Source organism: Malania oleifera, chromosome 12, assembly GCF_029873635.1.
Source record: "Malania oleifera isolate guangnan ecotype guangnan chromosome 12, ASM2987363v1, whole genome shotgun sequence".
Classification (NCBI taxonomy): Eukaryota; Viridiplantae; Streptophyta; class Magnoliopsida; order Santalales; family Ximeniaceae; genus Malania; species Malania oleifera.
The window spans coordinates 38608792-38625004 of record NC_080428.1 but is presented as its reverse complement, the minus strand read 5'-3'; the positions used below and the strand labels follow the sequence as shown (position 1 = coordinate 38625004).

The window sequence follows — 16213 nt, the reverse complement described above, 5'->3', positions numbered from 1 at the left end:
CTGCATCTTCTTCAGTTTTAAGAAGTTGGTTGCCATTTGGGAAGGGGAGATGGGATGTCAGAACGACTGTGACATGGAAGTACCATCAGATCCTGTGCTTGATGGCGGTGAGGTCATTTCATCTTGTGAGAATGAAATTTCTTCCATCATAAAAGACCTGCAGGATCCATCTATCAGCTCCTTCAGGTCTAATGCTCTGCAAAAGTATTTGTCCATTGGAGAACAGTTCTATCAGGAAGCATGCCAGTTAGATGAAAGAATACATTTCTTTGAGGCTGGTATACGGAGGCCTTACTTCCACATAAAACCTCTTGATGACACTCAGCTAGAAAATTGGCATCACTATCTAGACTTCATTGAAATGCAAGGGGACTTTGACTGGGTATGATCCTGTGTTGTCCTAATGCTTGTACAGCCTTTTATTTGGGCTTTTTAACATCTAAAGCTCCTGTCTTTACTAATGACAGACTGTGAAACTTTATGAGAGATGCTTAATTCCTTGTGCAAATTACCCTGAGTTCTGGATGCGTTATGCAGAATTCATGGAAAGTAAGGGTGGAAGAGAGATAGCAAACTTTGCCCTAGAGCGAGCAACACAAGTATTTCTGAGGGTAGACATCTGCTTAACTGGGATTCTTTTTCCATTCCAAGTTACTAATATTTATTAATTTTGTCCTTTTTACTTTAATTGGGCTTTTTCTGAGGTCAGGTGATAAGATTTTGCACTATTACGTTTTCCCGTGTGTGATGTTTTTCGATTTGGCGGAATAGCTACAAGCTTTTTATTTCTTTTATGTTAATGACTTTTTCCTGTTTATGTTAATATTTTGCAACATGTATGCCAAAAGGCATGCTAGAGATATTTTTTAAAATGTGGAGTTTATTACTTTTACCTGCAAGAGCACCTGTGGAAGACAAGTATTTAACTTTTTGTCAAGTAAAAATCTAACAATGAACTGTTATAACTATATGCCCATGAATGTATGAATGACTGAATGTAGGATTTGAAATGTCTAGTTTTCAAAAATATTTTGTTATTAAATTTTGACAGTCATCACCATAAGTGCATGTATTACTTTTTTAGAAGCAATAAGATCATATAGACATATTTCTGTCAGAAAAACCGAAAGGGAGTTTCAGGCCTTACTGCTGAATTGATATAAATCTGTGAATGAGGAATTATGGGAATTACTTGAAAATATCATGTTGTATGGGAGCATGAAATTGGTTATTGCAATTTTTGTAGGTTCAGAATCTGAAAATTTCAACCATGTGTCATGAGTATTTTGTAGAACAAGTCTTTGCTGAACCATACAAGTTGGGCTGAATAAAACTAGCATTCTTACTGATTTGATATCTCTGTCACAAATTTCAAGAGACTTGTATTTCAACCTGAAATTTGGCTGGTCGCTGTTTTTCATATGATACTTAGCTTGTTTGCTTTGTACGTGATTGGGAATGTTCATGGACCTTCTCATATGCTCATTGCAGAGTGTACCGGCAATTCGCCATTTCGATGCCAGGTTTAAGGAGCAAATAGGAGATTTGATTGGTGCACATGCTGCATTTGTTCGGCAACACACAGATGAAGGTTCCAACTTTGTTGGAAATGTCATGAAAAAAGCCAATATGGAAAAACGCCTGGTATGCAATCTGAATTGTCTGTTGGGCAGATTCCACTGTAAAGTTTGTGATTGCAGTTATTTGTTCAATTTTTCAGGGAAATTTTGTAGAAGCCGTTAATATTTATAAAGTGGCAATTGAAATGGCAATCAAAGAGCAAAAGTTGCATACTCTTCCTATTCTATACCTTCAATTTTCTCGATTTCAGTACAAAGTAGGCACCTTTACTCGCTCTTTACCTTTTTCAGCATTGATATTAATTAACCTTTGATTGGTGTTTCTTGTTTTATATAGTATCTTCAAACAAACTTGTATGATATATTAATGAGGTACCAAACTGAATATTTTCTTCATGAGTTGTAATTCTATGTGACATATTTATAATGTATTGGCAGATAAGAATTTTTTTATTGTTATTGTTGATATGCTGGCTTCTTCTAGGATATGCTCTTTATTCATCTGGGAATTTTATTGTATGCTTTTCTTGTGATGTAAAAAGGTCGGAAAATTTATGAGTTTTCTCATCTGAATTGTTAGGTTAAAGTTGGGATGTTTATTCAAAACAGGTGCAAGAGAAGTTCTAGATCAGAGATTACTGATAGTAGTACTGAGAAACCTGTAACCATGCTAAAAATTTAAACAGTTAACTTTTCTTTGGTTCTTGAAATAGCTACTATTGAATATAAATCTCTGCTAAAGGATCACATCAGAAATCAAAGAAAAATGGACCTTGCTTTTGGTAATTTTTGTATTAGATTTTTCCTTTTTGGTCATTATTTTTGGGTTCTAGTTTGTTTTGGAAGGCCGTATTCATCATTTTAGGGTCAAAATTTGACACATGAGCTGAATTGAAATATATATATATATATATATATATATATATATATTGTATTTTAAAGATTTTTCGGTTAGTAATTACTTAGGATTTGAGTGGATGTATGATAATGACTTGAGTGTTCATAAACATGGCATTAGAACTTGATTTTGGCACAGAATTTTGAGATAATTCTTTATTTATTTATTTATTTATTTATTTTTTTTGTAGGAAGGTCAGTTGAGATGGTATGTGCACTTGGAATGTAGTCTAAAAGAAATGCAGTAATCAGGATTAGTGAGCTAGTTAATGTTAGTGGGAGTATAAAAGGTGGAGGGGTATACCTAGAATAACTTGGATTGAGATAATGAATAAGGACTTGACAGCCCTTCAATTGTCAGAAGAATGAGGATATTGCTTTAGATTGTGTAAAATGGTGGAAGAGGATTCATGTAGTTGACCCCCACCTATTGGGATTCATAATACATAAGGCTAAGAGCCTCTCCCCAATGACTTATAACACATTAAATTCTACACATGAACAAATTATTCTGGCTCCAAGCTTTTACACTTTTTAGTTGAACAATATCATGTGACTTCTTGGGAATCCCCAGCTAAGATTAATGGAAAAGGCAATGATGTGGGGTTTGCAATAAAATTATCAACGATGAGGAATTTGTGTAGCTTGGCTGTCACCACAAAGTAACCATGGGAAGATTAGATCTTCAGGGTTCCTGCACGCACCAAAAAGGAAGGGGAGAGTATGATGTGATCAATGATTTGTGCTTCACTTTTAATAAAATCGTATATAATCTTTCAAATATAAACTTTGTGTCATGGAAAACCGAGTTGGTTGAATGTCCATGGATGTTTAAAAAATCCATGTAGCCTTGTGGTATTGGGTTTCATGCACCGAATTGGTCTATCATGATTTTATGACCCCTGGAAAGAAAAGAGCAAAGAGTTCTATGACTATCTGTAGTTTGTCTGACATCCAATTACCCTAAAATATGGAATAACTATGTCGTACCAACAAAGGCGCAGTCCGTTCAACCCGGTAACGACATGCCTATGCAGCATGTTCCTGAAAGCTAGGAAGTGTTCAAATTGATCAAAGGGCAATATACACCAACATAAATATATACGGATACAGCACTAGTTATGTCTTGCTTTTTTTAGGTCACTTAAAATTATCCTGCCTTAACATGTAAGCCTTTTGAGAATTTTATTTTATATATAAAAACATAAAAGTAAATTACTTACACACTTACACATAGAAAAATTATATGATTTGTAAACTTCTTGTTGGTCATTAAAAGCATACAAACTTAAATTCATTCAACTAAAAATGCTAAGAAACAATGATAACACTACAAAACTCAAATTGTTTTGTCGTTCTAGGTTCAAGAGTTTATAGATTTATTGGTTGACTCGGATTAGAGTATTCCTTATCCTTTCGTATGTGCATTGATTATATTGCCTCTAGTTTACTAACCAAATCTGACTAAAAATTTGCAAAGCAAAATGTGTAGCCTCAACCAAGAAAGTGCAACACTGCACCTTTCTGTGAAAATGTGTAAGGCTTGCTGAATTATGTGTTTGTGTTTTTAGAAGTATGATATTTTAGACTTTGCCATGGGATTTTCTAGGCATGCCTCGTCTTGAGCTAGGCAAGCCTTGATTGCGCCATTTAAAACTTGGTTTATACATTAGTGAATAGTAGGAGATTTGAGTTTTATGGCTATTGTGTTCAACGTAAGGTGATGGAGTTGCTGTGAGAATGAATCTCCAAAGTACTTGTGATGCTTAGTAACTCCTGAAATATTATATAGTCTATGAATTTGAAGAAATATTTGTCCATTGAACTAAAAGAATTATTTCATGAAATTTAAGAAGTTCCTGTTTGAAATTGATGCAAATATGCAGTGAAAGAGGCTCAGGCAGCTTGGGGAGGGGTTTAGTTATTTTTATTTTGCATTGTTTATGTCATTTGTATATTTTTTACCAAAAGCATTTTTAATTACATTTTTTTCCTAAACTTTTAATCCTCTTGGCCCTCAAAAAATCATTGATTAATATTTTGCATTGCTTATTTACTTTTGAAGCCTCGAAATTTTAGTGAAATTGAAATATAAAACCTTGTTCTTCATATATACCAATTATATTCAAACATAATAATGCAAGATATATAACTAAAATTTTACAAATAAAATATATGGACAACGGATAGGTGGTGTTTAAGATGCAATAACTGTAATCTAACAACCATATTAAACATATTCATATTCAATTAATATAAATAATATCCACAAGTCACTTTTTTTTGTTTTGTTTTGTTTTTGTTTTTGTTTTTGTTTTTTTTGTTTGTTTTTGTTTTTTTTTTGTTTTTTCATATGATGGCCTATACAAGGCCCTCAAAGGGGCAGACCCAAAGCCCAACCAACCACCCAAAGTGCCCAAAGGCACAACCAATCAATAAATATTTACAAATGCCGCTTCAATGCAACCAAGAGGACTTGAACCCCCATCTCCATAAAGGAGAATGGGGAGGTGAACCACTGGGCCCATATCCGCAAGTCACTAAACATTAGTTATTGTGCAAATAAAAATAATTTAGACGCAAAATCTGAGTTCATTTTTTTAAAGTCTAAAAGCTATCATTCACACCCTTCTTGCAATAATATTTATTTTCAATGAAATAGAAGATATATTGAGAGAGTAATTTCAATTTGAGTTTTGAATCTTAAATTTCTATTTCCAAGTAAATTTTGTCAAAATTTGCCAAATTTCATTGATGATAAATTTGGAATGATTTGTAAAATTTTTTTGCACTTTCTATTTTGAGGGTGGTGAAAAAATGGAAGTTTGAACGTAAATTTCAATAATTTTTTGGAAATTTAAGAATATCGGGAATTATTAATGGTTAACAATGGAAGAAGCTTTATTCCTTAAAATATTATAACTATTAGGAACTGCTACATTTTAGAATGTTATTTATTCGGGACCTATTGTATACATATTGGAAGTTGAAATGTTCGCATATATATATATATATATATATATATATATATATATTTTTTTTTTAAATTGAAATTTCTTCACATATATATATTTTTTTTTTAAAATTGAAATTTCTTCACTTGATCATGTGTTTGTATGCTGCTTTTATATATGAATCTTGATTTTTTTTTCAACTGGTTTTTTCTTTATAGGTCACTGGCAGAGCAGATGCTGCCACAGATGTTTTAGTAGATGGTGTTAAACACCTGCCTCACTGCAAATCACTTTTAGAGGTAATTTTACCTTTATACAAGTCAATTTGGCTTTGGCATTCTTGGGTTTTTGTCATGCAAATTGCAACCCCTTCCCAGATGCAGTAGGACATTAGGTTGATGCTCAGCTGCTATTTGTTATTTTATATTGCTTCAGTCATTATTTTTTTCGATAATTATTTGGGAGGGGCATTTTTTTTGGGACTAAAATTTTGATTTCGATTGAAATTTTAATGGTCTCAATTTATGAAATTTCAATGGAACTTGATAGAAATATCAATTTCAATTAAAAGTGTTAAAATGTCAACCTAGAATATCTTTGTAAATAAAAAACAAATTAGGAAAGTGAGTAATTAGTGAGTAATTATGGGGGATTTGATTTCATTTAATAGGAAATTATTTCCTTGATTAGAATAGGTTATTGTATTATATATTGGATTGTACGTAAGAACAAAATTATGAAAGAAATATTTTTTCCAATCTTTTCTTCTTTCATGGTATCAGAGCTAGGGTTTCTTAAACCCAGCTAAAACAATGGCTGACAGCAGAGACTCTATCTCCTCTGCAAACATCACCGGTGATTCAAAGGTTACGTCCGATGGGAGTACGAATGATAACACAGTTTTTCCATTTTCACTGGAAAAATTAAACGGAAAAAATTTCCGTGAATGGGCTCAGTCCATTAAACCAGTAATTGAGGGAAAAGGAAAGCTTGGTTACCTTAACGGTGAGCGAAGGAAACCAGATCCATCCGACGCTGTCGCCTTGCAAAGATGGAGGTCTGAAAATTCCATGGTCACGGCTTGGCTCGTCAATTCAATGCAACCATCAATCGGAAAAATTTATATGTTTTTGCTGACGGCGAAGGAGGTCTGGGAAGCCATACGTGAGACGTACTCCGATGGTGAGAGTTACTCTCAAATCTTCGACATCAAGACCCGATTGTGGCAGATGAGGCAAGGCGAGAGAGGGGTTACCGAGTATTTCATGGAGATGAGTCATCTCTGGCAGGAGCTCGATCTGAGCATCGACGAAGAGTGGGAGTGCTCCGGCGATAGCACGCGATACCGAAGGAGGCTCGAAAACGAGAGGGTCTTCGAGTTTCTTGTCGGGCTGAATCGAGAGCTCGACGACGTGAGGGGACGGATCCTTGGCCGGCGCCCTCTCCCTTCAACCCGAGAAGTTTTCGCAGAGGTTAGGCGTGAGGAGAACAGGAGACGGGTAATGTTGCGACCCCAAAATGATTCTGCTGGGCTGGACCCGGCTGCACGTGGATTTGCCCAAAAATTAGATGGGCCGCACGTCGGGCCGAACGCTTCAGCCCTTACATTAAAAGGCCCAGGAGGACCTAGTCAACGGCTACAAAGAGGTAAAATGTGGTGTGAACATTGTCGAAAAACAGATCATTCAAAAAATACCTGCTGGGAGATTCATGGAAAACCGGCGGATTGGAAACCGAGACAATACCACAAAAATCGTGGGTACCAGGCCAACACTGGCGGGTCAAATGAAAGATTACAAGAAGAGAACATACCCCATCCGGCAGTGTATTCAGTCCTGAACAGTTGGATCAGTTGTATAAGATGTTTTCATCAATGCAAACATTGGGTCAGTCTTCCTCTGGTTCTCTGGCTCATCGAGGTAATCATCTGACAGCTTTAAAAACCACGTCTTGTTACAAATGCCCTTGGATAATTGATTCAGGTGCGTCCGATCATATGACTGGGTCATATCAATATTTTTTTATCCTACTCCCCATATGCTGGGAATTTGAAGGTAAAAATTGCAGATGGATCTCTCTCACCAGTTGCTGGAAAAGGAAGTATTCGCATATCTGATTCCTTAACTTTACAATCAGTCTTACATGTCCCCAAGTTATCCTGCAATCTGTTATCTATCAGTCAGTTAACAAAAGACTCAAATTGTTCCGCTAAATTTGTTTCCTCCCATTGTGTTTTTTAGGACCTATCATTGGGGAAGACGATTGGCACTGCTAAAGCGTATGAGGGACTGTACTGCTTTGAGGAGGCAAGTTTGAGTGAATTATGTAATACTGCAATTTGTGATTCTGCATCTACTTCTAAAAATAGTAAACTTTTGTTATGGCATTCACGGATGGGTCATCCCAATTTTCAATATTTAAAACGTTTGTTTCCTTCTCTTTGTTCAAATAAAATGGCTTCTGAGTTTCAATGTGAAGTATGTGAGCTTGCTAAACATCGTCGTACTTCATTTCCATCATCCATATGCAAACCATCTCGCCCATTTGCTATGTTTCACAGTGATGTATGGGGTCCCTCACGTTCCCTAAATCGCATCAATACAAAATAGTTTGTCACCTTTATCGATGACCATACTCGTCTTTGTTGGGTCTACTTACTGAAAGACAAAACTGAAGTCCGTTCCATTTTTATCAATTTTCATACCATGATTCATACATAGTTCCAGACTCATATTCAGATCCTACGTACTGATAATGGTACGGAATATTGCAATACCATCCTGGGAACTTATCTTCAAGATCATGGGATTGTTCATCAAAGTTCTTGTGTGCATAGCCCTCAACAAAATGGGGTTGCTGAACGAAAAAATAGACATATACTTGAAGTCGCCCGGGCTTTAATGTTTACTACCCACATGAAACATTATTTTTGGGACGATGCCATCTTAACAGCCACACATCTCATTAATCGAATGCCAAGTCGAGTACTCTTATTTGTCACTCCTCTACAGAAATTTCAGGAAAACTTTCCTAACTCTCGACTCCCTTCCAGTCTCCCACTGAAAATTTTTGGCTATACTACGTTTGTTCATGTCCATGCACACCACCGTGATAAATTGGATCCTTGTGCCATTAAATGTGTTTTCATTGGTTATTCACCTACCCAAAAAGGCTACAAATGCTATGACCCGGTCTCAAAACGACTGTTCGTTAGTCTTGATGTCACTTGTTTTGAAACCACTCCTTATTTTTCAAAGCCCTCTCTTCAGGGGGAGAAATGGAGGAGTGAAGATCGGTTCTTTGATCCTTTTACTATTGAATCTGCGGTTACTCCAGTTACTTCATTCCCTGGCCCGTCTATTGAGTCTTCCATTACAATACTTCCTGATCTGCCAAACACAATTGAACACTTACCCTCAGGGGGAGATGCAGGAGAACAAAACAACGTAGACATACTGGTTTACTCAAGAAAGCCGAAAACAACGGAGAAGGAGAACCTCATATCTGAAGCACCAATAGCGTTGGACCCGGTGATGGCTCCGAATAATCATGATCTGGTAATTGAGTCTTCTTCTGACAATTCTGCACCTGATGATATCAATCTACCTATTGCAATCAGAAAACAAACCAGGTCATGTACTCAATATCCTTGGTCGAAATACATGTCTTATAAAAGCTTGTCTACAGGATATCGTGCATTTGTCTCTAATCTGGACAGGACGAAAGTACCAAAAAACATTCAGGAAGCTCTAGAAATATTAGAATGGAGAGAGGCAGTCTTGGAAGAAATGCGAGCCCTAGAAAAAAATGGAACTTGGAAGTTGACAGATCTACCGAAAGGGAAGAAGCCAGTAGGTTGTAAATGGGTTTTCACAGTGAAATGTAAATCTGATGGAACAGTTGAAAGATATAAAGCCAGACTTGTTGCAAAAGGCTTTACACAGACCTACGGCATTAACTATACTGAGACATTTGCACCAGTGGCAAACTTAAATACAGTTCGGGTTCTCTTGTCCCTGGCAGCCAATTTAGATTGGCCACTACAATAGCTTGATATCAAAAATGCTTTCTTAAATGGAGAATTAGAAGAGGAAGTTTACATGACTATACCACCAGGATTCAGTAGAACAGGTGAAGAAGACAGAGTGTGTAAATTAAAGAAATCGTTATATGGCCTCAAACAATCTCCAAGAGTGTGGTTTGACAGATTCGCGAAGGTACTAAAGAATCAAGGGTATCGACAAGGGCAATCAGACCATACACTATTCTTCCAACAGTCTGAAGGAGGTAAGAAAACAATTCTAATAGTGTATGTTGATGATATAATTCTTATTGGTGATGATACTGTAGAAATGGAGAGATTGAAGAAGGTTCTGGCTACTGAATTTGAAGTTAAAGACTTGGGACAGATGCGGTATTTCTTGGGCATGGAAGTGGCAAGAACAAAAAAGGGGATTAGTGTTTCTCAGCGAAAGTATGTTACTGACCTCCTAGTTGAAACTGGCATGCTAGGGTACAAACCCAGCGAAACCCCGATAGAAACAGTAAAGATGGTTGAAGATTGTGGAAAACCAGTAGAAAAGGAGAGGTATCAGAGATTGGTTGGAAAACTGATCTACCTATCACATACTAGACCAGATATTGCATTTGCAGTTAGTGTAGTAAGTCAACACATGCACTCACCAAAGGAAGTTCACTTCGATGCCGTATACAAGATCCTTAGATACCTTAAGGGATCCCCAAGAAGAGGACTCTTCTTCAAGAAATGTGAGAGCAAGGAAATAGAGATCTTTATAGATGCAGATTGGACAGGATCAGTGGAAGATAGAAGGTCCACCACAGGATATTGTACATTCGTCTGGGGAAATCTTGTGACTTGGAGAAGCAAAAAACAGAATGTGGTGGCTCGTAGTAGTGCTGAAGCTGAATTCAGGGCAATCGCTCAAGGGATTTGTGAAGGATTGTGATTACGAAAACTATTGGAGGAATTACGGGTACCGGTGAACCTTCCTATCAAACTCTACAGTGACAATAAGGCAGCTATTAGCATCTCTCTTAATCCAGTCCAACATGACAGGAATAAACATGTGGAGGTAGATAGACACTACATCAAAGAAAAAATTGAAGAAGGAATTATATGTATGACTTATATACCAACCAAGGAACAAATTGCAGATATTCTCACTAAAGGCTTGGGACGACAGAGTTTTGATGATCTTATTAACAAGTTGGAGATGATTAATATTTATGATCCAACTTGAGGGGGAGTGTTAAAATGTTAACCTAGAATATCTTTGTAAATAAAAAACAAATTAGGAAAGTGAGTAATTAGTGAGTAATTTTGGGGGATTTGATTTCATTTAATAGGAAATTATTTCCTTGATTAGAATAGGTTATTGTATTATATATTGGATTGTACGTAAGAACAAAATTATGAAAGAAATATTTTTTCCAATCTTTTCTTCTTTCAAAAAGAAACACAGGAATCCTATAATAATTTACTAAAAGTATGAACTGAACTTTGGTAAATATTTAAATTGATGATTGTGAATAATTTAAAGAAAAAATTAAAAAACTTAAAATTTGCTCCCTCTTTTTTTTTTTTTTTTTTTTTTCGATTTTCAATTTCAATTCCTGAAATTTTAGGTGGTATATCTGAAATTTTGGCCCAAATTCCTGAAATTTCGACTGAAATTTTGCAAAATAGAAATTGAATCTTGATTTCCTTTGAACCCTCCCAAAATTCATGTTGGAAAAAAAATCCTGAAATTGAATACTGGGGTTGTTCTTCATTACTTGTGCAGGAACTAATAAAATTTGCATTGTTGCATGGAGATCCAAGGCATTTGAATGTCGTAGACGCCATTGTAGCTGAAGCAATCTCTCCAGGCCGAGATGAAGCTGAAGGTCTGAATGCCAAAGATAGGGAGGAGATATCAACCCTATATTTAGAGGTCCAAATTTCTGTTGAGTTTATTTGCTGTGTTTTTCATCATGCTGATTTAGGATAAAACAGTTTAAAGTCCCTCTCTCTCTCTCTCTCTCTAGTGTTGTTCTTGCTTAATGATTGTTTATCTGTGTATGTGTGAATGTAGAATTAGATGTTTGGGTGTGTGTACAAGTTTTTGTTTTGTGTTGGTGTCAACTCTTTATGTATTATTTCTTCCCAACTTATCCCATGTGATTATGCAATTAAAATGAGTTTTATTTGATTACACTTTTATTAACCATGGAGATGAGATCATAATATGTCAATAATGGCACTGGCTGAACTGGTTTGGTAATTTCTAGGAAGTCCAAAATTCTGTGCAGAAAAATATGTAGCATTGACATCTTTAGGGATGCATCTCTGTCTCGTGTTTATATCTGACACTGACACTCCTTGGGACACTCCTGCAACGTGTAGCCTGCACTTCATAAGCATATTCTAGTTTTAGATATATCTATTCTCAAACATTTTTCAAACACTTCTTGGACACTGCTTTGATATTTTATTAACATACGTGAAGCATTTAATGACACATTGTCATATGACCTTTTTTATAAATATTATATTTTAAAAAAATCATAATTTAAAAGGATGAATGAACATAATGTTGGGTTTTAAAAAAACTAAAATGAGTTTGTCTTACATTTACAATAAAACATTTTTCAAACACTTCTTGGACACTGCTTTGATATTTTATTAACATGCGTGAAGCATTTAATGACACATTGTCATATGACCTTTTTTATAAATATTATATTTTTAAAAAAATCATAATTTTAAAGGATGAATGAACATAATGTTGGGTTTTAAAAAAACTAAAATGAGTTTGTCTTACATTTACAATAAAACAAGTGATATATTAATATTTTTTTAATAAATAAAAAAGAAAGAGGAAGATGCGCATTTACTTATTAGGGCTATGGGTAGGGATGATGTTGTTTCTCATTTGCAGTTTGCTCATGATTCCATTTTTTATTGTCCAATATAGTTTGCTTAAAAAAAATGGAGACCTTCATGATTAAGGTAATATATGGGTAAGAGTGGTTTAGATGCCATTAATTTAAGCTTTAATGTTTTTTTTTTTTTTTTTGTTTAGTTTCTTTAGCAAGTTGTGGGGTTTTCTGAGCCAACTTATAGTCAATTGTGAGCCGGATTTGAGCCTTTCCCAAGCTGGTTCTCTCTGCACCTGAACCGCTATGGGGTCTGGCTTTGAGCAGCGATTAGATCCAAGTGAGAGCTGCAGCCTGGTCTGAGTTCAAATCACAGTGTGGTCTGGATCCTGACCTGAATCCTGGGTTATTTTTCTGATTTTCTGTGCATTCTGTTTGCAGTTAATTTTTTCAGTTGAAAAAAGAAAAAGAGAAAAAAGAACAGCAAACAAAAAAGGAACTGCCAGAAAAAAGAAAGGGGAGGGGGCAGGTGTCGCCAGTAAAATAAACGGCCAGCTAACTAGTGGCCTTGCTTGAATTTTGTTCAACTGTTGTAAGGGGCTAAGTATGTTGACGAATATACCACCAGATTCTACAGGTTGGTGACCTGATCTGAATTCCCATGGAATGAGGATGTGATGATTTTGATGTATCGATTGGGCCTGAACTTGCATATTTCTTCTACGGTTCTACCTTAGTCACTTGCCGACTCTGTACCATGGAAGATGCGATCCAAGTGGTCTATCAACTGGGAGATGAATTGAAGAAGGTGCCAAGAAGAGCTCTTATGGAGAGTTGTACTTGGAGTGAACAGGTTTTTGTAGAGCCAATCTACAGCAAGCTTCAAACCATTTATCAAGTCTCCAGAAAGCTGCCTTCTAGGGCTCCTCACTCATCACAGGAAAGTAACAATACTAATTCTAAGACTAGGTGTTTTACTTGCAGAGGTTTTGGTCATCTCTCCTTTCAGTTCCCTACTAGATATGTGGCTGTGGTTTAAAAAGCAATTGCCAAGGAGAATAAAGGATCCCAAATTGATGAAGAGGTCTGTGATCTTCTTAATTTAGAAATTATTGACCCTCCAGCTTCAGATGATTGTGCAGCTTTTTTTTGACTTTATGTGAGTGGTTTGACCTCTTGGGTCGACTATCAAGGTAGTGCAGGGTGATGATATACGTATTCATTGAGGTAAAATTTTTCATACTACAGTTAAATGTGGAAGCCTGATGGTAATTGATACGTGCATTTGTACTAATGTGACCGACTCTTGTATGAAGCTAAGGCTGCAGGTTGAGCCACATAGCAACGTATATCAGATGGATTGGTTTTTAAGGGAAAATTTTTGGTATAAGAAGAGAGAGTTATGTTTTCAATTGACAGAAAGAAAGCTTATGATGGGGTAATTTGAAAATTCTTCTGGTGGGATCTAGAAAAAGAGAGAAAGTGCTATGCATTAAGTATGTACGAATAGATGACTAAGCATATGTACAATTAGGTAATGAATGCTAAGCAAAAAAAGGAAAAAAGAAAAATTAGGTAATTAATTATGTTAGTTAGGACTGCAGAGGGAGAGTCTAGAGAATTTTCAATTACAATAGGTGTTTATGGAGAGATGAGCCTTGATTCAATGATAAGGTTCTACATCGAAACTTGAAGGTCAAAGGTTCAAATCACAGAAGCAGTTTCTCTAAGCTTGTGGAGTTAAGACTCTGCTCATCTTGTCCTCTCCAGAACCCCTATGGTGTGGGAGCTATGTGCATTGGGTGTTAACAAAAAGAAAAGGTGTACATTGAAGGTTTTCCTCGAGTTTTTTAGACATATCCGAAGTGAGGTTCCATGGTGTGTTTTCTTTGTAAATGATACTCTATTGATTGACAAAACTAAATGCTGTAGAGTCTAAGTTGGAATCATGGTGAATTTAAACATTTCAAGATAAGGAGAAGAAAGACAAATTCCTTGAACTGCAATTTTTGTCCTTCTAAGAGGAATAGCGGTGAAAATATTAAACTTAAATACACAATGTTCGTGTCAGCAGTCAATTTCAGTACCTTGGATCTATTATGGATGACAAGGGAGAAATTGAAGAAGATACAATGCTTAGAGTTAAAGCATATTGGGTAAAATCGAGAAGGGCTTCAGACTTGATATGTGATCCAAGAAAACTTTTAAAATTAAAAGAATTTTTCTATAAGACAGCTCTGAGAGCAGCCTTGTTATATGGCTCAGAATGTTGGGCAACCATGAAACAATATATCGAAAAACTAAAGGTTATAGAGATGAAAATGCTAAGATGGATAAGTGGTGTATCTCTAAAGACAAAATAAGGAATGAGCACATCTGTGGAAACCTAAATGTAGACTGTAGTGCCTGTAGAATGTAAAGGAAGGATGACTAAGATGGTTTGGGCACTTGTAATGTAGACCAAATAACACTCTAATGAGGGGTGATATAGTCGATCTTAAAGATAGTGAGATGGGTAGACCTAGAATAGTGTAATGGGGATTTTTTTTATTATCAAAAAAGAGATTTATTTAGGAAAATGAGAAGTGCAATGAAGGAGCATAAGAAATACTCCTTATAAGATACAGGAACAAAAAAGCCAAAAAATTGAAAAAAAAAAAAAGAAATCAAAACTGTGCGGCCATCCAATCATGTTGTAAATCAGAAAAAGAAACCCCTTTGAAACATCCTGCTGTAAAACCCTTATAAGATACAGGAACAAAAAGCCAAAAAAATAAAATAAAATAAAATAAAATAAAATAAAAGAAATCAAAACAGTGCAGCCATCCAATCATGCTGTAAATCAGAAAAAGAAACCCCTTTGAAACATCCTGCTGTAAAAGCCCCCAAGGTGGCCAGATACTGAATCCTATCCCCAAGCATTATCAAAGACATCCTCTTTCCTGTAAGAATGTGAGCTTTCCTCAACCAAATCCCCCATAAAACTGCAAAAATACACCCCTCCTGCTGCAGGACAAGATGAAAAGCCATGGGTAGACTCTTGTTAGAGACTAATTAAAAGGAATTGGATCAAGGAATTATTGTGTTTAGTTTAATTAGTAGTGGGATTATATGTATTGGGTGGTATGTTTCAAATATATGCTTGTTTTAGAGTTTCATTTGTAAATTTCATGTATTTTTAGGGGTTTATGTGTAATTCTTGTAGTTTATGCTTTCTTATAAATAGTGTGTGAAAACCCTGTAAGAGTTGGGATATTTTTTTTTCTTTTTTTTTTTCTTTTACAAATTTGAATTGAGAATGGAACTTGTGTTCTTTCCCCCTAGCGTGTCCTCTTCTTTCTTCTTCTTCCCCTCTACTCTTCTCTATTTCTCTTCTAATTTCTCCATTGGCAGCAATTCCTTGACATTGTTCCGCATCATTTGGCCTCAGAGCCCAACCACAATCACACCATTCTTCGATTTTCAATCCCCATTTTTCCTTCTTATTCTTCTTCTCTCTCTCTCTCTCTCTCTCTCTCTATTTTTTTCTGTTTCTTTATTCTCCTTCCCCCTTCTTTCTCTTCCCTGTTCTGCTTCTATTTTCTCACTGACTCTGATCTTCTGATCTATTCTCTGTTATGCCCCTGTTCTAATTTTTCTATCCTGCTGTCTCTCTCTTATTCTTCTCCTATTTTTTTTTTTCTGTCTAATTTTCTCCCTTAATTCTCTTCTCTCTGTTTCTGAATTTTCCAATGTTCTGCAATCTGAAATTCTTCAATTCTATCTTGTTCTTTCATCTTTCATTCTCTCCATTCATCACTCTCCCTCTCTGTTAATCTCTAATCTCAACACCATTCATGAAAGCCGCTTCAATCATCATCGCTGCTATAAAATTTCAGTGTTTTTTTTTTTTTTTATAAAAAA

The 16213-nt window shown here is 35.7% G+C and overlaps 1 protein-coding gene across 1 annotated transcript in view; it reads left to right on the top strand.

Annotated features, from left to right (window-relative positions):
• The window catches only part of LOC131145202 (pre-mRNA-processing factor 39-2), a 97496-nt gene that overhangs the window by 33501 nt on the left and 47782 nt on the right, over positions 1-16213 (top strand). The window contains exons 5-10 of the mRNA XM_058094343.1: positions 16-382; positions 468-611; positions 1492-1644; positions 1721-1837; positions 5650-5730; positions 11236-11385. Coding sequence (XP_057950326.1) covers positions 16-382; positions 468-611; positions 1492-1644; positions 1721-1837; positions 5650-5730; positions 11236-11385 — 1012 coding nt within the window. The remainder of the gene's footprint in view (positions 1-15; positions 383-467; positions 612-1491; positions 1645-1720; positions 1838-5649; positions 5731-11235; positions 11386-16213) is intronic.